Raw genomic sequence first — 20511 nt, 5'->3', positions numbered from 1 at the left:
CAGGCAGGCAGACACACTTTAAAACTTACCCGAGAGTCATTTGCGCATAATCAGCCACTAAAGTAAAACTGAAAGGACTTAGGACACACACACACTAGCCAACGACGAACGACACACCAAAATAACGAGGCCGTCGCACTTCGATGGCTCGCTGCCTTTGGAGCGCTGAAAAGTGTGCGTCTCCTGCTATGAGAAAACAGGCGACAGGTAGAATGTGTGAGGAGAAGTACAAACCGCAATAGTTCGACAGTACCCTTGCGCCTTCACAGAGAAACTTTTACATGCCAGCACAGCCCGGGCTTGCAGAAAAGAGAGTTCCAAGGTCCCAAGAGGGGCCTCAGGACGAATGTAGAGACAGCATTGATAAGAGTGCCTGCGCATAATGCTGAGTGCAAGGAATACCTTCACAATAATGTGCAAAACCGTTTGAACAAACGCCCGTATATGATGGTATCTACTTCAGGCAGCGCTTGTACTGGGGAAGAGAAATTACCAAGACACGCTAGCATCACCTCCGCGGCGACCAACCTTGGGAACCATTCAAATCCCCAAGATCTCACACGTGCAACAAAGCCCACAGCCGCTCTTTCACCAAACAGTGTGTCACTATAAATTCCTATGTAGTGTGCCTTCAGGGCTCACTAATCCTAGAAACCAGCACTCCTGCGGCTTCCTGTAAAACATTCGCCTTCACACAGGTAGCCTCCCTGCGCAGCAAAACCCGCATATAAGTAGGAGAGCTTAAAACGTTTTCAAGAAACCATTGTTAGTAGCGCTGTGGCTGATTCAGCCTTAAGGGCAGTCGATAGAGTAATAAACTTAAGACTATAAAAAGCAGCTTTTCTCTGCTCGTTCGAGCCTCGAGAGCTGGTTCTGATAGATCAATAAGGCTTTACAAGGTACATCACAGGGTTACTAAACGAACATGGCGGCCAGGTGGCCTGGATCATTTGCCATCTTCTCACAAGTCAATGTTTGTTCTGTCGCTAGACCTTTGCGATTCATTCCCTTGCAGTAACTCCTGTTCTCTCAGTGCCTCCGCTGTTAAGGTGGCTGCTTACTTTGGACCAGCAGGTCCAGGCTGGGATGCGAGAGGAGCTCCTACGTGTATACCAGGGATGCAGAAAAGCAGCGGGTAGACGAGTTTGATCTCGAATTATGAACGCCCGCACCACAAAGAATAAATTGGAGTCAAGCAAATAGGTTTTGGTGAACAATTAGCCACGAATATTACAGAGAGGTACGACTGATGCATTGTTACCCTCCAACTGGCTCATAGTGATTCGTAGTAACAGTATTATGGCCAATGTGTACACAATTTATCAGGGCACGCAAAAAAGCACTAGCGAACTTCGTATCCCGTTCCGTATTCATGCTTTTAAAGAATCTGCTAAGCTTCCAGACAGGAGTGAGGAATGGCGATGCAACTTCCAAACCCGTGACAAGGCTGCAGCACGGAATGCACGCGCTCAATGGGCATGTTTGGCGACTCGGTCGACGACCTAACCCTTGACCTCTGGCACTCAACAATAAAGTCCACAGCCAGATGTGTCCAAATTCTTCCAGGAACTGGAAGACTTTACAAAAGACCACATCTAAAAAAGTGCGAGACTTTACCTGCTGACACTTGGGGGATGAAAGTGCATACTCTTTTGCCTCGGAGCGCATCCAACGCCACCCGAGGGATCATAAGAGCTTTTCACTGCGGTGTGAATCTCACCATGACCAGAAAGGCAGAATTTTGTGCGTCGCGCAAAGCTGTATAGCGGAGCAAAGCTGGAAGGTCAAAGCGACGGAGTTGGCAATTTGTGTTGAGTCTCAACAGGCCATCCTCAACATCGTGGTGTTTTTACCTCTTTTCATTCTAGTTTTGGCAGTAGTAGCGTCTGCATGGACGGCATGATCTTGTGGCTCACGTAGTTTGACAGAAACTTTGAATCGTTAAATACAGGGACGATTGTCTTGCGCAATGGTGAATTTGTGTGGCGTCCTGCCAACGCGTCGGCGCCAACATCGGTAATGCCCTCAATATACTGCAGTGTAATGTACTCCAGGGTGCATTTAAGGGGCTGAACAGCTCTACGACTACCAAACTTATGCAAAAACGTTAAAGACACTTCAGAATTCGTGATCTTCTTGTAGGGCAACACAACGCCCATATTATAAGGAGTTTCGTTCGTTTTACCCCCCACCACACCTCATCGCGTTCTACTTCCGCAGTGCATTATTGTTATGGTGTCGATGAAGCCAGGATGATAACAAGCGGTAACCTGGTGATTCAGAGATTTCGTAGCCTGTTGGGATAGAAGAGCACCCGCTGCTTCGTTGGTAGTGCCGGTGGCTAAGAAGAGACGGCGTATATGTTTGAGCAGCGCCAATACCTGAGAAGTTGAAAGGTGGCCGATAAGGGTTGTTTGCTACACCAGCCTCCTTTGTCCACGTCATAAACTACATTCTAGAGCTAGACGAGGTCAAGCAGCGGCAGTTCAAGCACATCCAGGAAAAAGTTTGAACAAGATACATGGATGCAGAACTTTCCAGAGTCCTTGCAAATAGGTAAAAGTAGCCTTGATTGCTTCAATTTTTGCCAGATCTGCATCAATTATTGCAGCTAAAGCACGGAATTCCACTAAACAACTGCCGCCATATAGGCAGACACGTCAAATACTATTGCTTGTCTCGCAATAGCTGAAGGCGCACGCTGTAGGTGCTGTAGTTGCTTCTAAACTTTAGGCTATGGAGTAAGACGCTGTCCAGATGGAACGCCATCCAGCCCTTTCTGACACGCTAATCAAAATCAGATTTGCTCATTCTCACAGCTCATGTGAAGCAATAAGGAGTCCAAATGGCAACGACAGCTACTCTGGTTTGCGAATGCGGGCATGAGACGACGCTTTTCCTTTCATCTGGGTAATGGGAGATCCGTAAGAAAACGTCAAAGCAAATGTTTATCAGAGTGTTGGTATGTGTAAATTGTCTGGCGAGTAGCCAATATGCGGCGTTGAGAATTTTCAATTCCCAGCTATCTTGTTCAGACGATTTGATTCGACGCCCATGTGCCAGCTTCCATGCTTTTTTGGCACCAACACCGGGCTATGCCCAAAGACACTGGTCGATTCTAACACGTCGCCTGTCCAGCAAATGTTCGCCTGCCGTTTGACTTCTTCATGCTGTGGGTGTTCATGGTATTGCGGAACATATCTTAGGGCCGACCCGGGACTAGCTCGATACGATGCGCTGCAGGACAAGCACGTGGCTGACCTGCTTGTAGCTGATCATTATTTAGCACAAGCGTAAACTCTCTCCTTCATCGTTTCCAAATCTTTCCGCTCCCTAGCCGATTGTTTATCGAATTTTCCAATAATGAAACCAGAAGAGATGCCACTGAAGAGGGCTGCATTCTGAGAAGCATCTTCGCTGATTGCACGGGAAAGCGACTCGCATAAAAGCAATGCCTCATGTTGTGGAGGCCCTGACTGTACCTTGCCCACATAGATGAAATTGCCGCTGTCAAGAAAAATAAAAGGTTCTTCCTAGGGCTTCCTGGCACGCTGACCTGTACTGCGCACAGGGTGTGCCCCACAACCCTAAGTACGAGATAAAGCGGTCCACCGGTATATCTGCACGCAGAGCCAATTAGGAACTGATGCAAATATTTTTCAAGATGCTGGGCCACAGGCAAGGAATTGGGTTAATGTGGACATTCGTGAATGCCACAACTGCCTTGGGAATTGCATCCGTCAATCTTTGAGTGTCCTGTCGTGCGACAGAACGTTGGGCTCAACAGAAGTTTACCCGCTGTAGTACTGCGAATAGCGAGGTGTCGTTAAGGATTTGCATATTATACGAACGGAGTTTAGGTGCTAGTTCAGTCTTGCAGGGGCGGATATTCAAGCTACTAGTGAGAAGGAACAAGGCCCACTTCAGGCCGTGGCAGTATGTTATCGATGATTATCAAACGATCTTTTAGCACGGATACTCTTGTCTTGCCTTCAGCACGCGACAAAGTTTAGAGAAGCAGGTACTGAGCTTCGCCCTTTCTCACCAATCCTCTGATTGTGCTTTGGAAGAGTCTGCTATCGCTAAACGTTGCTAGTAGCGGAATCAGAGACTAGTTCGTTGGGGTGCGTTGGATGACCTTCAGTTGGCCAACCGGCTGGCAGGTCGTCGGTGCTTAACATAAACCGAAAACTCAGGGCTTCTGCAAAGTATTTTAATGAAGCGATTCCTGGGGTAAAGCGTGCTCTCTACGCTGAGGCTCCATTGTCACTTATCTTCAGTGAGCATGCGTATAGAGAACTCGTGACATTGTATTTCGCCTTATGGCTGGAGGTCCGGATCCATGCTGCTAATATGCTCAAGTGGCTGCCTAGCCTTGGGGCCAGAATACTCTGTGGTGGGAAGCTCAGCGGCAGGAGCCCCTCGGGGTACGTATTAGTTGGAACTGAGCCGTGCTCTTTTGTATTTCGCTGGGCGACCAAACTCCTCTCGGCACGCAAACCGGCTTGTCCACCAGGCTTCCTCGCAGCTAACTTTCATCAGTCTAAGAAGTATATTTTATTGAACTTTTGTTAATGCAGTTTAAATAAGTGAATCCCCATGTGCTGTGGGAAAACGCTTGACAAGTGTCCTCAAGTGTAGTGCCCCACAGAACTCGATCACCTCGTGGGATTGCTTTGCTTGAGCTGTGCAGTGATGCCTAGTTTGGCATTCTCCCTGTCTTCTCCCTGTGGACATGGTTCGCCTTACAGCCATACTAAAATGTAGCAAAGTTATTTAGTGCTAGTTCCAAAGAGGTCCCTTCTCGGCGGGCGCTCCCCCTACAGGGGTTCGGCACAAGGGGGAGATGGCAGCCGAGTGCAGGTAGCTGAACCCTGTGAGTGTTCCAAGAAATTGCATCGAGCTCCACATGGCAGCTCGGCGTGCAGGTAAACGCCTGCGTTTTAATATGAGAGTGCTGTTTTGGCTCTGCAGCACACAGAATCGACGTTCCTACCCGGCAAAGAGTCTATACTTGACTGATTCTGAATACACCTACTTTTGTAGAAACTGCCAAACTATTGCGTAATCCGCTACACAAAGGGCCTAAAACCAAAGAAATGCATGCCTACAACCGGCCTGTGCAATATGTTTAGCCCTGTCATGAGGCAACCACCCCAATCGGCAGGACTGCCCGCAATGGATTTCTTCTTGGTTCCCCTTCCAAGTCAAAAGAGGAGCCTACTTGAGCCTTCATGTAGGAAGCTTCTCACAGTCTTACTCAGCATTAGCTAGTTTCTGCTTTTCAAGAGAGTAGGGCTTGCTTATTGGCGTGGATGGCCGCTGCGAATTCATGCCGTTTGTGACCCTCGGCCCCTAAGAGTGACTCTCAGGTGCCCTATTTCGGGTGAAAGGCCGGCAATTATTGTATATGTGTGGTTTGAGGCCATAACACTGAGAAGTAGACCTGATTATGACAGTAATAGGGATAACCGGCACGTTGTAGCATAACGCCACTTGTAAGATCCTATGGCCTATCTAATATGCTCAAGCAAAGCTGTGCAAGGATTTCCTCCATCGAGAACACAGGCAACACTTGCAGCTCTTTTGTCAAAGACAAGGTAAATGTCCCCTATACGAGATAAGGGCTTGGACACGTTCTAGGCATTTGCTACTCTCCTGGGAATAACTGCGCTTTCGTGGAATCATGCACTAGGACGCTCAAGGGAATTAAGCAGTTGTTCATATATCGCCCCATAATCTTTGGACTTTTATAAATCATGCAAGGCTCTTCAAAGCAGTAATTGTTCAGTAAAAATGCTTGACACTTCGCTACTGCGTATACACGCTGAAAGGGTATCTGCTTGCCACTTAAGGACTCTAATAGCTCCAGGTGGCGGCGGCTGGACTAGTTGGTACAGTGGGGAATGATCGCGCAGTCGCCAGTCTATGGGTATCAAGAGTGGAGTAAAAGTTTACAGCAATATGTATCGGCAATCGCCTAGCCCATGCAGGCTAGGTACTAGTTGAGAAAGGGAAACCGCAGAATAAAACCCACATATGGTGGGGAAGGGACGCCCCAATCTACTGGACCCCTCGATGAGCTGCATTAGATGCAATTAAGCTATGCGCATACTGAGGACCGGATTATATTCTCAGAGCCTCCTGGGAGGTACAAAACGATGAAGAACATGTGAAGGATATTCGTATGATGTGAGCTCTGTTTTCATTTACTGTACCCGGTTTACAGTGGCTGGACCAGAGGTACTGAAAACCCCCCAATGCTTCTCAAGAGGCTCTGCTTGCAAGCTGATACCGACACGAACTGTATAACAAGTTCAGCTTACGATTCCCGGTATAATTCGAGGCCGCTGGTGATTCGCACAAGTTGGAGTGAGGATGCTACCGGCTCTATGCTCAACATTCAAGACCCAGGCCCTCCTGATGCCACCCGCCACTCTGCTGTCATATCAACATGTGCCGTTTACCAAACAGATCCACGTGTAGGCCGAAGCTGATAAGTATACACGGCCACAACGTGTTGATTTTGCTCTCAGACAATTCGGACCGGTAGTCACTGCCTACGCAGTCCTTGGCCAACCGATAACCCATTCTTAGCTTAAAGAACCTTTTGGAGCAAGCTGATGTAGCAGGTGCCAAGTGTGTCGCGAACTCACACTGATGTCTGGGTTGATCATGGGGTTTCATAGTCGACCAGACCGACGAGCCGTTGTCGTCGCGTCGATCCATGCTGCATAGGAGGCTGCACTGGGCTCACAAAGCCTGGATCTCTCCCAGAGCGCAGGCTCTCTTTGGGGAGAGTTGAGCGGCTAGCTGGGAGCTGATGTCTTCAAATCTCAGAGCAAGTGTTCTATTTCTGGAAGAAGAACCTCATCACTTTCGCGCATAGAAAGCAGAGCTTGTTCTCCGGTGGTCCCAAGGTGCGCGAAAGATCCCAAAGATAAAAAAGTGCAAAGGGGTGTACAATAGAGGGAAACCTTTGAGGTGTTACACGAAGGGGAGTCTACCAAACGTATCTTCGTGAGCCTTGTGCCTCTCACGAAAACAGTCGAAAGCCAAGTCGTACGTCACTGAGTTAAGCTTGTACCGGCTAAAAAAGGCATGTACATAGGGTGCGAGTCGTGCATATTCGTATCAGTGTCCAAATGTGTACATACGTAACCCGGGACATATGAACATGTCTATCAGATGTGCATATATACATATATATGCATCTAGACTGCACACATTCGCTTGTTTGCATCAAAATGGGAATGACAAAGCAGCCCTATCTTAACATGGAGAAAGCAGCTAAGGGTGAAAAAAGAAACCGTCAAAGTTATTATTTCTTCATACGGGCATTCGCCTCTTGTATTCTGCGCACTTCAGTGATGCCACCGTGCCGTGCATACGCGCGAATGCAAAGGCGGGCCCAACATCCCCCATTAGCTCGCAGCTGCCAAGGCCCACTGCTCTTTTCATCCTTTTCCTGAGGCCCCTACGAGGACTTAAAGGAAAAACAGCTCGTTGCCTCCCTCTATTAGACCCGCCACATAAGGGGCCCCCTTACGGACCCCTATTGCAGGGCTGAACAACTAAGCCTTCAAGGCTTCAGAAAGCGGGAAACGGTCTCTGCATGCGGCCTGACACAGCGACGCGGGAGACGCACACAACATTGGTAACCGAATTGGCAGCAAATATGGCAGCCACGGGGATCATGTACAGAAAAAAACGAGCAAACCCTGCAGCCTTGCTGAGGAGCGACGGCCTGGCGAAAGTCTAGTGAAATGTGCATTTAAAATAAAGTTCATCAGGAGAGCCTTTAAGGCTATAGAGCCGAAACTGGAAGAGACTGCTGATGCTGCAGGGAAACGTGGGTACTGGACATGAAATCTCACCTTGAGTTTTTCGCACGCAGCGGCTTGTCCTGGTAATTGTTGGAGTTTTCGAAGGAGCTCCTCGCAGTCAGCGAGAGTTGGTGTTTGCTCAGGGGGGATGGGCCCCTCGGAGCTCCCTCTTTCTGGACAGGGAGGCAAAGACTGGAAGGTGCAAAGAGGAGAGTCTGGGGTTAGCTGCTCCCCCGCGAAGTGCAGTGCCTCGAAAGCTGAGAGAAGGGAGAAGCACAACACAGACAAGCAGTGCATGGCACGTGCCGTGTAGGGCAAGGATACGCAAAAGACGCCGAATAGCAAAAGCATGCGTAAGTAAAGCAGCATCCAAATAATGCACATCACGTCAGGCAGAAAGGTTCATGAGGATTCACTAGACATTCACTTCGTAAAATAAGGGCTAACCTCTTCTTCGGATGACAAAGTCATATGGGTCTTCTATGCACTTCTTCGTGAGTTCATTCATAAGAGCATCTCCAGCTGCCCTCAGAGACTCCGTGGAAAGGCAGACAGGCTGCCCATAGGCAGCCGTCAGAGCGGAGGCAGCCATTTCCCTCATTTCCTCAGGAAAAGATGCAATGTCCGCTGCAGGTAGAAGAAGCAGGCAGCACAAGAAAACGGATACGCGCCGGCCCCTTTTATCTAGAAATATGGATAGCGCCAGGATCGACAAAATGTTACACACAAAAGGCAAACGTTAGGATGAAAGACACTACAAGTGGCGGACCTTTCCTGCTAAAGTGGTAGAGAAGAGGAAGAAGCTCGCAGTTGGTCCTCCCCACGTGTACCGACAGCTTTGAGAGCCGCGCGAGGGCTAATACCATTGCCATTGTCGCTCCTGGTTGGCAGCACGCAAGCAAAGCAGAAAGATCGATCATGAACTAGAGCTGCAGCCCCTCTACTTTCCTGCAAGTGTGAGCGATAAGCTTCATCGAATAGACTGGAAGGGCATTGCAGAATGGTTCTTCCGGTTGTGCAGGTCATGTTATTTGGCATCGAAGGGCTGGATATAGAGAAGCACGATGAAAGTGCTTGCCTTTTCTGAAAGCTAAGTTGTAGTGCGCAACGCTGGTTCTTGGGTCCGTGACACAGCACGAAAGAAGCCGATTCACTATTTTCTCAGCCGCCACCAATGGTGGATCCCTAGGATACTTCTCTTGTCGTTTCTTTTCTGACTTTTGCTGTTGCTGTTGTTTTGTCTTTTTCTTGATCTTCCCGTTTCCGCTCTCTGCCCCTGAACTTGAGGGCGCCGTGCTTGAAATCTGTATCGAACCGTCATGAAGGGAGAAGTAAATTTCCAACGCCGCGTACCCCGCATCCCGGAAATATCTGCATACCCAAACGAAAAAAGCGTCATGAAAACTGAAATCGAGCACAGCGCAGATTGCTAGAGGACCGCCACCGCAGCTCGCTCGCGCATTACCTGGTGAGCAGAAATACTTTTGTATGGCGGGATTGGCGAATGTTACGTAAAGGTGCTCCTTAGGATCAGAGGAATTATCAAAAATAAGACGCTATGGAGCTGGCACTACACGAGCGACACCAGATCGTACCTGTGTGACCAGACCTTGTCCTGCATCCTAAGAAAAGAGACGTACGCCCTGAAAGTTGATTTTCTGAGACAGTACGGGTGAAAATCAATTTGATCTTCATGAATCTCCTCGAAATGGCGCAGCGTCGCGTGGAGCTCAGTCAAGGCATCCCCATACTCCGCCCGCCGCATGAAGGCTTTCCCCAGTTTCAGCTCAAACCACATGCATTGTGTGTCTGGGGTATCTTCGGTTTCTGACTGACGCGTGAACAGGCGAGCCACGGCCTTCGCCTCGTCCGTCCGATTTACCCGCAACATGTAGCTGCAAGCTTTAGAGTTCATATAGCTGCACCAACCCACAAGCACCACGGCGATCACTGGGTGTAAAGGTCGGGGAGTGCGCGAAATAAGCGTACACTTCATGGGAGAGTCTATCGGAATCGCGAAAGAAAAAAGAGATGCATCACCAACTATGCGCTATTTCATGGGTACGTGCCAAAAATTCGTATTCCTGCGGAAACGTGGCGGTAACGCCGTCCAGCTGGTAAGCCGCCAGAAGCACGGGAAGAAGGAAGGAATGGGGAAAGAAGGAGCGATGAGGTGCAGATGCGGGTTCGGAACGTGCATTGAGCCACACAGCGTCTCACCGGTCAGCAAGGTCGAGGTTTCTGGCTTTTTCGTGCAATTCGCATGCCTCATGATAGGCCCCTGCGTGCTTGAATATTCTGCCCTTTACAAGATAAAGGTCGGCAAAGGTGGGAGTGTGGTCGATGGCCTATACAAGAAGAAACGAGAAAACGAAAAATCAAAATGGTGGGTGCCCCTGCACATGCTTCGGACTGAGGCCCAGAATGTGTGGGCTTCATATTGCTGTAAGTGGCCACCAGTACATCCAGATAAACATCTATAACATGAAGCAAAGCCTACAAATTCGACAAATCAGCAGCTGTCTTAACGGGAGAGGGAGGCGTCCATGTCTCCCGGCCAAATGGAAAGTTGGGGATCGGACGCAAGTGCCTTGTGCATGTATACATGGGAATGCGTATATCTATGGAAACGAATACGCAAGACGACAAATTCATACTTTTTGAATCGTTTGCAGTGCCTTTTCTGTCCTTCCCGTAAAATCGTAATGCTGAGCCAAAAGCATGTATGCGTAGAGCAGACATGTGGCCATCTCGCCCTGTTGCTCCGTAGCTGAGGCAATGTCCTCGCGCTTCTCAGATTGAAGGCCGAGGGGAGGTCCAAATGTCGACGGTGACATTTCCAAATGCTGCACGTAACTCTCTAGCACAGATCCGATAAGGTGTGCGCGGTTGCGCGTGTACAGACGCCGCAAGGCGGAAAACAGAGAAACAACACCCTTCCGCAGCTGAGGGCGCAGGAAGCGGTCCAAAGCCGAGACAAAACGGTCGCCAAAAAGGAAAGAGAGTTGAAGATAATCCACCACGGGAAAGGGCGCATACGTATCTCGTAGTCCTGCAACACACAATACCGCATGCACGAACGCACATCGATGTGTGTTTATCGTTTCATGCACACAGCAGCCACCCAACAGCCACACATACACACAAAAGCACACATACACACATGCATACACACATGCATACACACATACATACACATGCATACCCACATACACACGCACATACACACATGCATACCCACATACATACACACAGAACAGCGCCTGTCATGGACGGCGTTATGAGGGCAAGGCAAGGAAAATATAGATGTAAAAAGGGGCGAAAAGCTGGGAAGAAACAACGAGGCGCACCACTGAAATATTTGGAGATAGCGTCTTGGATCTCATCCGGAGGGATTCGCACGAGTCTGAATGAGGGGGGGGCCTTGGGTGTTTGCCAGGGTTTCCACCCTGAAACTGGATGCAGCTCGGGATCCTGCAGACGTGATTCACGATCAGCTTGTGACGTAAAACACGACTCCAACCAGCCGCTTCCATCTTCGCCAGAGGAACGCAGGCTCCCCGGCATCAGGCAGACGTATGCGTTCGCAGTGCTCTGGAATATCTTTCCTCCTTGCAGCTGCTTTCTGAACGAAGAAAAGAAAAGTGCGCTAGAAACACTTGCACGCGCTCCCACACACAGCAGCACGGTGATGACGGCAAAGTGGCTAGCACTACAGAAGTCTACGCGAGAGGCTGAGCGCCTGCAAGAGGGGCACCCACTATGTGGGTTCTACACGCAGGGCCTTACAAATTCTTCCGGAAGTCCATGGAGTCCGCTTTGCCGATTGCACCATTGAGGGAGCAGGAGGGTAGTGCAAAGAGTTCGCGGATACGCGCGTCTTCGTCGCAGGCCATAAAGCCAAGGATGTACCGTTCGTTGTCTTTGTTCGACTCAATTAGCCGCTTGTAGGCTGCACGGCCCTTTTCGTAATCCCTTAAGAAGATTGACATGCGACCTTGCATCTCTAGTAACGAGGTTTCGTCCAATATGTCTCTGTGCAAACAGAAGCACGAGATCCTACCCCGGCGAGGCATGCAAAAAGTACCTTCTACAACTACGGCTACGCCTTATACGCCTGACCAGGCAGCTACAGAACCCCACCAAAAAAACGCAGCTACTGCGCAGGCCTCAGTAACTCCTGTTCAACACATGCCTGACGCAACCGCGTCAACTTACGCCTCGCGCTGAGCAAGGAAATCGTAGCATTTTCTGTATTCGCCCATTTCCTCCAGAAGTGTGGCCTTGTAGAGCATGATTTCGCTCTTCTCAAAAGGATCCAAATCGCGAGACTCCCCAAATTGATTCTCCATTTCTCCGAGAATATCCTGCGCTATCGTTAAGCGACCAACCTGCACGCCGCGTGCCCACAACAGCAAAAAGCAAATGCATCATAGCATGGGAAAGTGGCACGTGACCAATCTCCGCATGCTGGAGAGGGAGCAGGAACTGGAGGCACAGTAGCCACATGAAGTTCTACCACGTCGCATCCGAATGTGTCTAGAGATGTAGTCCGTCGTAGATCAGGATGTGGCTCTGCTCATGCGCCATGGCTAGTCACTGACCAGATGGTTTGCAACGGCAAAGGCGGCCCACTCCCGAATGAACCGAGAGCGAGCCTTAAGGATGTGCCTTCGCGTCTCGAGAAACCCCTGCAAGTTCCTCTCATGGATCTGGAGGTGGGCAAGATCGCGCATGGCTTGGTAGTTGTTTGGATCCAGCCGCAGGGTTTGCACAAAGCACTTGGAAGCCTCAGCGTAGTCCCTATATTGCCACAGAGCGCACCGCATCAGAGGAGCCGGCCCAACACCTGAGCAGTGACAGACTTCATCCAGGAAAGTCCAACAACAGACTAGCTCCGACATAAGGGCAGTTCCGGAAACTACATGCGCAGAGCACCCGAAGCCCTACTTGTCCTGTCGATAGAGTAAACCCAGGACGTGCCAACAGACACAATTCGTGATGTCTGCGCGAAGGCCACGCTTTGCGTAGTCGTAAGCGTCCTGCTTCTTGTCATTGCCCATATTGGAAAGAATGAGCCCCTTCATAGAGAGGGTCTCGCCGTGTTCGGGGAACTTCTTGAGGATCAGGTCCGCTTGTTTAAGGGCTTTTTTGTTGTGCTTCTGCTCGTACAGCCACTGCGCCAAGAATTCACAAGACTCTACACAATCATTCATAAGATCTGTAGACCTCGAAGGCGGCGACTCCACGGAGGGTGGGGAGAAGTAGCACCACCACGCGGTAGGAAGGAATGCCGAAAGCAGAGAGTCATGGCCTTCCCTCACCATCATATGCTTGAATATCGACTGTTCCTTGCCGGGCAAGGCCCGCCAACTGGGGGCATCAGCGCTAGGCTTCATCTTGGTAGTAGGTGTGTTGGGGTTGCTATGCTGTGTGCAGAAGGTAGAGGCTTAGCTCGTGCAGCACAAGGCGGTGCTCACTGCGCAGACCTGCTGGCTCACAGGAGCAGTCCTAAGCTGCCATGGAGTCGCCAGTATCTGAGCGACAGAACTACGAGGAGTCAAGGCAACGCAAGCCTGGGGGTCCACTCGAACATGCGGAGGCGTCGTGAGCAAGGGGGCACCAGACGCACTCATACACCCCCATCTGTGTGGCGCCGGTCCACACGCATCAGTTATCAAGAGGACGGCAGCAGGCCATTGAGGAGAAGGTTTCAGCAAAACAACAAGCGAAAGGGCCTTCGTACTCCTGCTGCATGCACGGCAGAAAGCTCTGCCAGTGGACCTCGACCCCAAAGGTTGTTTATACACGTAAATAAGGAGAAAATACAAGGCATATGCCGCGTTTTGCCTTTTGGTGCAACAATCATAGTCTAGAAACTCAGTGGGGGCCCGGCACGACTCGGCGCTTCAAGCCCCGCGGTGGGGTGGATTCCTATTAGCCGACTGGGCTTCCTATATGCATTCTACCAGAGAAGGGTTTCTTAGGTTGCGCCATTCTGCATATTTTGCCTAGAGCTCGTTGCTACTTTGGGCATTTGCCGGTTGGCTGCTCGTGGGACATTGTTGCTGGCACTCTTCGACTTCCCGCCTTGACCACGCGCCGACATCCGAGACGTCGTCAGCGCAGCAGAGTTTGCAGGATTCAAGCAGACACTCAGAGTCGTTCTGAAAGACTGCTAGTCAGTTTGTCTTTGGGGAATTTGGCGTGCACCCGGCATACCTGTGAACACAGAGCGGCTCTTTTGTCCCGTGCTGTGGCACACCGTTGAACTTTGGTGTTGAACGCGGCTTCGGCATCTTGGGCAGCTCTGGTCTTCTGAGTGCAGCCCCTTTCGCATCTTATTTTGTGTTGCGGGCTCAATAAGCTTGTGTGGAATGCGCAACACTCGGAGCAGTAGTCTGCTGCACAGGAAAGCTGCCGAGCTTTGGACTTGTTTGGAAGCATCTCCATGCAGTGCTCCCGCCTCGCTATGAAATGTTCCGTCGAGGTGCACGCACTCCTGCATGCCAATATTTTCTTGAACTAGCGCGGCACTGTGGTAGCTATAAGCTGGAACATACCATATTTTGTCAGATACGACGGCCTCAACAAACCGGGGCTCAGCCCTTGTTTCCAAGCGCATTGGAGAGAGCTGAATTGTGTCAAATGCCACTCCCCCGCAGTTGAATGCAGACAGACCAACAGCGCCGTCTGTTGGTGCTTCCTTTTCTGAAGGAATCTCGACAACAAGTTTAGTGGCTACGCTATCCGCATTTTGAAGGCGCACTGCCACGCGTGAGCCCTCGAACGCCACGTGTAGCGTGTGCCACACGTTAATACCAAGCTCTATGGCTTTCCTGCCGATAACAGAGGACTTCTTGTTTACAACGCTTCGCAGCCTTAATCTGTATCCAGGGGACAAGGATTACAGCTGCATACGAATAGCCATACGTGAAACTGACTCACTCCGTAGCGGTCGCCTCGAGAATCATATACGTTTCTTCTGATACAAAACGAAACACTGCCCCGATTGCACCTCTAGTGCACTGCGAGAAGAAATCGAAGGATATGAAGCCGTTTTTGCCTGTGGTTAAGGGCCTTTTTGTAATTGTCTATAGCAGGCTAGACCTAAAACCACTTACACATTCGCTGACCCTTGAGAATTGCCATTGTTCCAACTTCAGAAGCCCCACTCACAGCATTAAGCTGAGCCAGAACTTGGTTGCGTCCCCCGATTCTATCCTGGAAAGTATTGCATTAGAGTCGAGCATGCGCTCGTTCTTTTGCTGTTTCAGCACTCCTAGAATCAACGTACTCGGTATTCCCAATGGCCAACTGCACCACCTTTATCCTCTCCATCAAGTATTTTGTAAAGCACACCGACGCTGCTAAAGTATGTATCCGTAAAGACGGAGCATTGAGGTGGTAGGGGGGGCAGTAGAGTCTGCGGTGTCTCGCAAGGCAACGCCTCCACGCGCAGTTTGTCAAAGTATGCTCCATCTTGCATTCCTGAGGTGAAGAATCCAATTGCTCCGGATGCAAAACGCTCGTCCAGAACACTGAACATGTTTTGCAGTGTTGATCCCTAGTAATTGTAAATGCATGCGCTACACTGCCTTACGTAAATATCTCAGCATCGGGCTCATCCTCCTCCCCGATACAGACAGTGATGTGGCCTCCCATTCCCTGAATCCTAACTTTATGCCAAATCCCTTGGATGAATCCGCCGTCTTTACGTTCTGCGATGGTTTTTCGGACGCCCTTTTCGAGCCGTTCAAGCGTCTTTCTCCCCTTTTTCTGATGGAGCAACAAGAGATAGCCGTTGTCATGGTCCTTCATTCTAAAACCGATACCAACACAGCCGCTGCCCATTGGCTGCAACAAAAAGCAGATAGTTTGCTGATGGATCAATCTACAAAAGCAGCATGCATACCAGAAACTCCACGTGCAGGATAAAGTCGTAGAAGCTATGCCTCCGTAATAGAGCATAAGTCCCATGGACTTCGGCAGTCCCTCGAATTGCAGTGGACTGGCCAAAGACATTCTGGTGGCCTGACACGAGTGCGGCGAAACCCCAATGGCTTGGGCCCCCGTGTGTGAAGCTGCTGTCCTCTACTCTGAACTCTTTTTCGAACGTGGTGTCTTGTGGGTTCAGTTGGTAGCTCTTGTATCCTCCTTGTACAATATGCGTGTCTTCTAGATGTTTCAGCTCGTCCTGCAGGTATTCCAGGCGTGTGGCGACTCCTGCAGAGGTTGCCAGTAAGCGGTTTGTAAGGATTTCGGTGTCGCGGAAGCTGAATGGCCAAGAAGGCATCATGCTCAATTGTAGATAATATTTTCTGTTTAGCTCACAGGCTTAGAGCAGAAGCGAACACGCTTTCTCCCAGTTGCTCTGCGGGTTTGATGAGCTTTCGAGCCTCTCCGACGGTTGTACCAGCGTCTATTTTTGCATCATTAACGGCGATGGGGTCAATGCCATGGGTTGCCACTGTAATGGAGTGCTATGAATTGCTTGTTTGTGAGATATGCCCCTATTGGAAACCTACAGATGCGGTCCTTGGCTGCATCAGAAGCTGCTGCAAGGGCGGGGTCGTAGGGCGGCGGTGAAGCGTTCGACGCAGGCATACTGTTGCTGCTAAGTTCAAGGAAGGATGTTTGGGGCGATTGTGCTGAAGAACTTGAGGGGCCCAATGTATCTCCTGGGCATTCCTGTAGCGCGTCAGATGCTTAACTTGGCTGTACCGTAGGGAGCCTCATATACTCTAGCAAACCTGTCTTATCTTGAAAAGCCTCATACTTCTGATTGCTTCCCCAGGATCAAGATGCAACGACTTAGACTCGATGCCGTTCTGCTTTGAACCTTCGAATGAAGAGTTCGGTGACTCTATTGCGACTGTGAAGACGCCACCATCCCGAATGAGGCCTGCATGGACTCCCGCCTTGCAAATGGAACTGCGTTCGGCGTAAACGCCTCCAGATCCAAATACAGGAAGCGCTTCGATATTTTCGCAACCAGGTGGGCACTCCACCAAAATGTTAGTCTGAAGGATTTGATTATGTGCTAAAAGTGGCTTAGCAAAAGATGTGTCGTACATTTAGAGTCGCTTTGAAGGCTTCGTGTCCCTCCATTACTTCATCGCACTTGAGAGTAAGCGCTGGCCTGAACACATATTTAACCACGACGCGCTTGAAGACATCAAAAAGAGCACCTTACGCCTGTTCAACTTCGCCAGTGGCATTTGTGGAACACAGAAGAGCTGCCAACGGGGTTGTGGACAATGCAAAGTAGCCCATCTTGTCGCCGTTTGACCTCCCCAGGCCTAAATGCTCATTAAATACAAAAGTTCACGGAAGATAACATGTGCTACAGACCAGCAGTGTCTGTCCAAGCAGTCGCGCTGCTATCCGCTGAGGCTAACGCAAGAATCAAGCCCATTAAGTCCGTAGCGCCATCATAGAAGTCGCGAAAGGATCCAGAGCACTGTCCAGCGGCGCAGCCCGGATCGTGAGCAATGGGTATGCCCTCTTCTCCATCGAGTTGCAAATCTGAAAAAGAGCTCAGAGTGAACACAGACTGCGGCTGGATTCAAGTGTGGCCGCCTCACGCATTTGCTTTGCTGCCTTTGTTGCGCTGTGGATATGAGACAAGGCCCGGGGAACAAGGGGCTCGAGACCGATGGATGCGCACGCCTGCCTGACTTCGTAAGCTGATGCTAACAGCCCCTCAGGGCGACCAGCAATCCGTGGAAACTCGTTTTTGGTTTGTACATAGATCATGGTTCCGGTTTCCATGTCACAGTAGGCCCGGAGTGCTTTATGAGCACATCTGGGACGAACCCTATAGGAATGAGCAATGTTGAGCTTGGTACAAAACAACGTATTTGAAGCGTCATGCTGACCAGTAGAAGCCTGAAACCGCATCAGCAACCTGGAGCTTGATCGCGTAGCAGTCTCTAGCTGGATGCTCCTCGGTGTCACCTTCACCGGGACGAATGCAGAGTCGGGGGATTTAAGGAACTATTGTATGGATGTGTTGCATGTGCAGACTTCCTTACCAGGTATTACTGTGTCGACGCCCACAATTCTTGCTCCCTCAGTTGCCTTTTCATAGCTGGACAAGAGTTGACCAACAGTAGTTGATAACGAAGCCAGGTGTTGACTCTGCTGTCCTTTTTCGTCTCTGCAGGTTTCCATATCCGGGAAGAGCTCTTCAATCTTTCCTGACAGGACTTCAAGACTCCGTCTCTTGGCTATAACATCCTTCCCCAAAGCAGGTATTTTTTTCGCAAATTCGCTGTCGAAGGTCGACACATAGGAAACAAAATATTTGTCTCGTGCATCGTCTGAATTCGCAGCATCACGGCAGTTGCCTATCCCAGGCTCGAGTTTGCTTGCGAAAATCCCTAGTTCTTTGATTGCGTATCGGTACTTTTCCTCGCGCTTTCCCAGCCGTGGATGCGGCTTCTGCATTAGAATTCTAATATACTGCGCATCTACACCTCCCAGAGAGTCTCTTGTCGAAGCCGAGGGGTTGGCCGGATTAGATGCAACGTCCCTAGGATTTGAAACAGAGGAAAGTATAGACCAGGCAAGCAGCGATACCGCGGGCGAACTTACATGAATGTCGTTCCGTCACTGCTGGCTTGCAGAGTGTACGCCAGGGCTGGCTGTTCCCAGTCGATCCGAGCGGAGCTCAGTCTAACAACCTTGCCTGAAGCACAAGAAAAGAACTGTGACTTAAAGAACCCCATGATACTGTGGTATCAGCTAGACTGACCAATATTTATGTCCAGGGTCACTGGATGTTCATCCGTTCCCTCGAACGAATCGGAAGCCCACGATGTATTCGTGTCCCTGTCTATGGCTTTTTGCGGTCCATGAAGATCGTCTGCGTTACTAGATGACTCTGCAGTTACGCCAGAGTTGGAGACTAGGTCCACTAGGCCAGAGGTTGAACCGTTCACGTTCTTCTGCGTCATGCACCATGATCCGGGCTTTGCAAGTCGGATCTGGGAATTGGCTTGAAAAGTCCACCCGGAACGTCCATCGCCCTCCTCCAGGGCACGTGAGCACTTTGACAGTATGAGGACTCCTCCATCTGAGCCCGAGCAAATTGTATCATATAGTGGACAACATCCTTCGAGGCCGGAAAGTAATCAAGACTTGCCTGCCTCTTCCCCTCCTTCGAGAACGACGCACAGCGGCGGGTGGCTTAAAGCACTAACTAACTGTGTTTGGGGGTTTGTAAACCACAGCTCCTGATAACGTATGCCCAGAGCCAATGTGTAGCTTGCTGATCATGAGGTGATGAGGCACAGCGTGAGAACCATACCCGTCCGTCGCCCATTGCAATCGCGTCTTCGCAGGACCTCAGAGTGACCCTGGCACCTTCTTTGTTCATTTTGCCGCCTTCAACCTGCAACGCTAGACTGCTGAAATGCGACTATGGCTGGAAACGTATGTATTAAAGACGTGCCTGGAGACACATCTCTCCAGATGGACTTGTAATGCCCGCGACTATCATGAAGAGAGGCTGCCCCGCGCCGAGAGGGGTAATTTCATTGATGCCAAAAAACTGGTTTGTAGCCTTCCGCATTGTGAGCACGATGACTTTGCACTCTTGGGGACTACTGAACGAGATGATCTCATCGAAAGATGCTGAAACACAGCTAGGTGCTGACGTGACTAGATGATCCATAACTGAATTTCCTCACGCCCTGTGCCCGCAGTTGGCTGCCATGGAACGGCTACAAAGAAGTTCTGGCCGTCAGCTGAGGTCGAAACTTGAACTTCCTGAGGAGGGGTGTTCTCCGAGTGGTAGAGCTAACGAGCGTTCAAGTTACCTGGGGGGCGTATTCCCAGCGAATCTTGAGGCCTTTGACTTTACCGGGAACCTCCAAGGTACCGCTCCATGAAACTGTTACGCCGAAAATAACTTTAAAATGCCAAAACTACTGGAAGACATCTTTACTCTACCTTGCTCATCAGTCGGATGGTCTCCCGCACTAGACCAGTAGCCTGGCCCCGGCTGCAACGCGCGGGAAGGCTCAAAGCCACTACCATACGTGGAAGTTGCAGATGCATCATTAAATACATAGAAATCTGCTGAAGCTTCCTGAGCCGCACCCCGAGAAATCAGTGACAAAGCCACCCAGACGACAAGCGCTGCTTGTGCAGCAGTTTTCATGATGAACACTGCCAAATCATGCACTTTTGGTACCTTCGCTGTACTCCCGACGATATACCACAGACTACTGCGTTTTCCCGGAGAGTAGGTGAGCCACAGGCTTCACAAGAATGCGACAACTCGAATGCTCTGGACTGCGGCGCTGTACGTACATCTGGCGTGTACATGATTGGGGCCGCCAGCACCACCACGATTTGCCATCACTTAACGTGTTTCAATGAATATTTAAGGTTTTCGGTGCTTAGTGAAGCTAGATAACTTCTATAAAGTAGAGTTTGCTTTATTGGATGCAGCTTCAGCATCCACTAATCGGTCAGTGTTGGATAAAATTACGGGAAGTCGAGTTCGGCTCGCACAAATGTGGGGTTCCCTACTTTTAATACTAAAATTTTGAATATAGGCAAGGTTACATCGTCGTACAAAAAAATCATGATTAAAAAACTATATTCTAATAGGTGCTGCATAATGAAAATTGCAATACAACCCCTGGGGCGTAAACGTGGGACAGCCATCAAA

The 20511-nt window shown here is 50.0% G+C and overlaps 1 protein-coding gene across 1 annotated transcript; it reads right to left on the bottom strand.

The window, feature by feature from the left end:
* Nucleotides 1-9730: 9730 nt before the first annotated feature.
* LOC34617699 lies at nucleotides 9731-20507 on the bottom strand. Its single transcript, XM_026338158.1, has 32 exons — nucleotides 20329-20507; nucleotides 19785-20059; nucleotides 19652-19725; nucleotides 19523-19601; nucleotides 19285-19466; nucleotides 19141-19224; nucleotides 18976-19066; nucleotides 18586-18906; nucleotides 18426-18519; nucleotides 17864-18363; nucleotides 17708-17786; nucleotides 17414-17646; nucleotides 17181-17354; nucleotides 17023-17128; nucleotides 16902-16968; nucleotides 16580-16849; nucleotides 16361-16517; nucleotides 16161-16296; nucleotides 15742-16102; nucleotides 15430-15683; nucleotides 15124-15367; nucleotides 14951-15050; nucleotides 14775-14892; nucleotides 14390-14713; nucleotides 14049-14328; nucleotides 12777-13003; nucleotides 12431-12629; nucleotides 12045-12217; nucleotides 11616-11861; nucleotides 11064-11451; nucleotides 10047-10174; nucleotides 9731-9830 (listed from the first exon to the last, which is right to left on the bottom strand). The coding sequence occupies exons 1-32, from the start codon at nucleotides 20505-20507 to the stop codon at nucleotides 9731-9733; spliced, it is 6243 nt and encodes a 2080-aa protein (XP_026193943.1).
* Between the last annotated feature and the right edge of the window lie 4 nt (nucleotides 20508-20511).

Source organism: Cyclospora cayetanensis, unplaced genomic scaffold, assembly GCF_002999335.1.
Source record: "Cyclospora cayetanensis isolate NF1_C8 unplaced genomic scaffold, CcayRef3 CcayRef3_contig_235, whole genome shotgun sequence".
Lineage (NCBI taxonomy): Eukaryota > Apicomplexa > Conoidasida > Eucoccidiorida > Eimeriidae > Cyclospora > Cyclospora cayetanensis.
The sequence above is the reverse complement of the archived record's forward strand: the minus strand, read 5'-3'. Positions and strand labels throughout refer to the sequence as shown.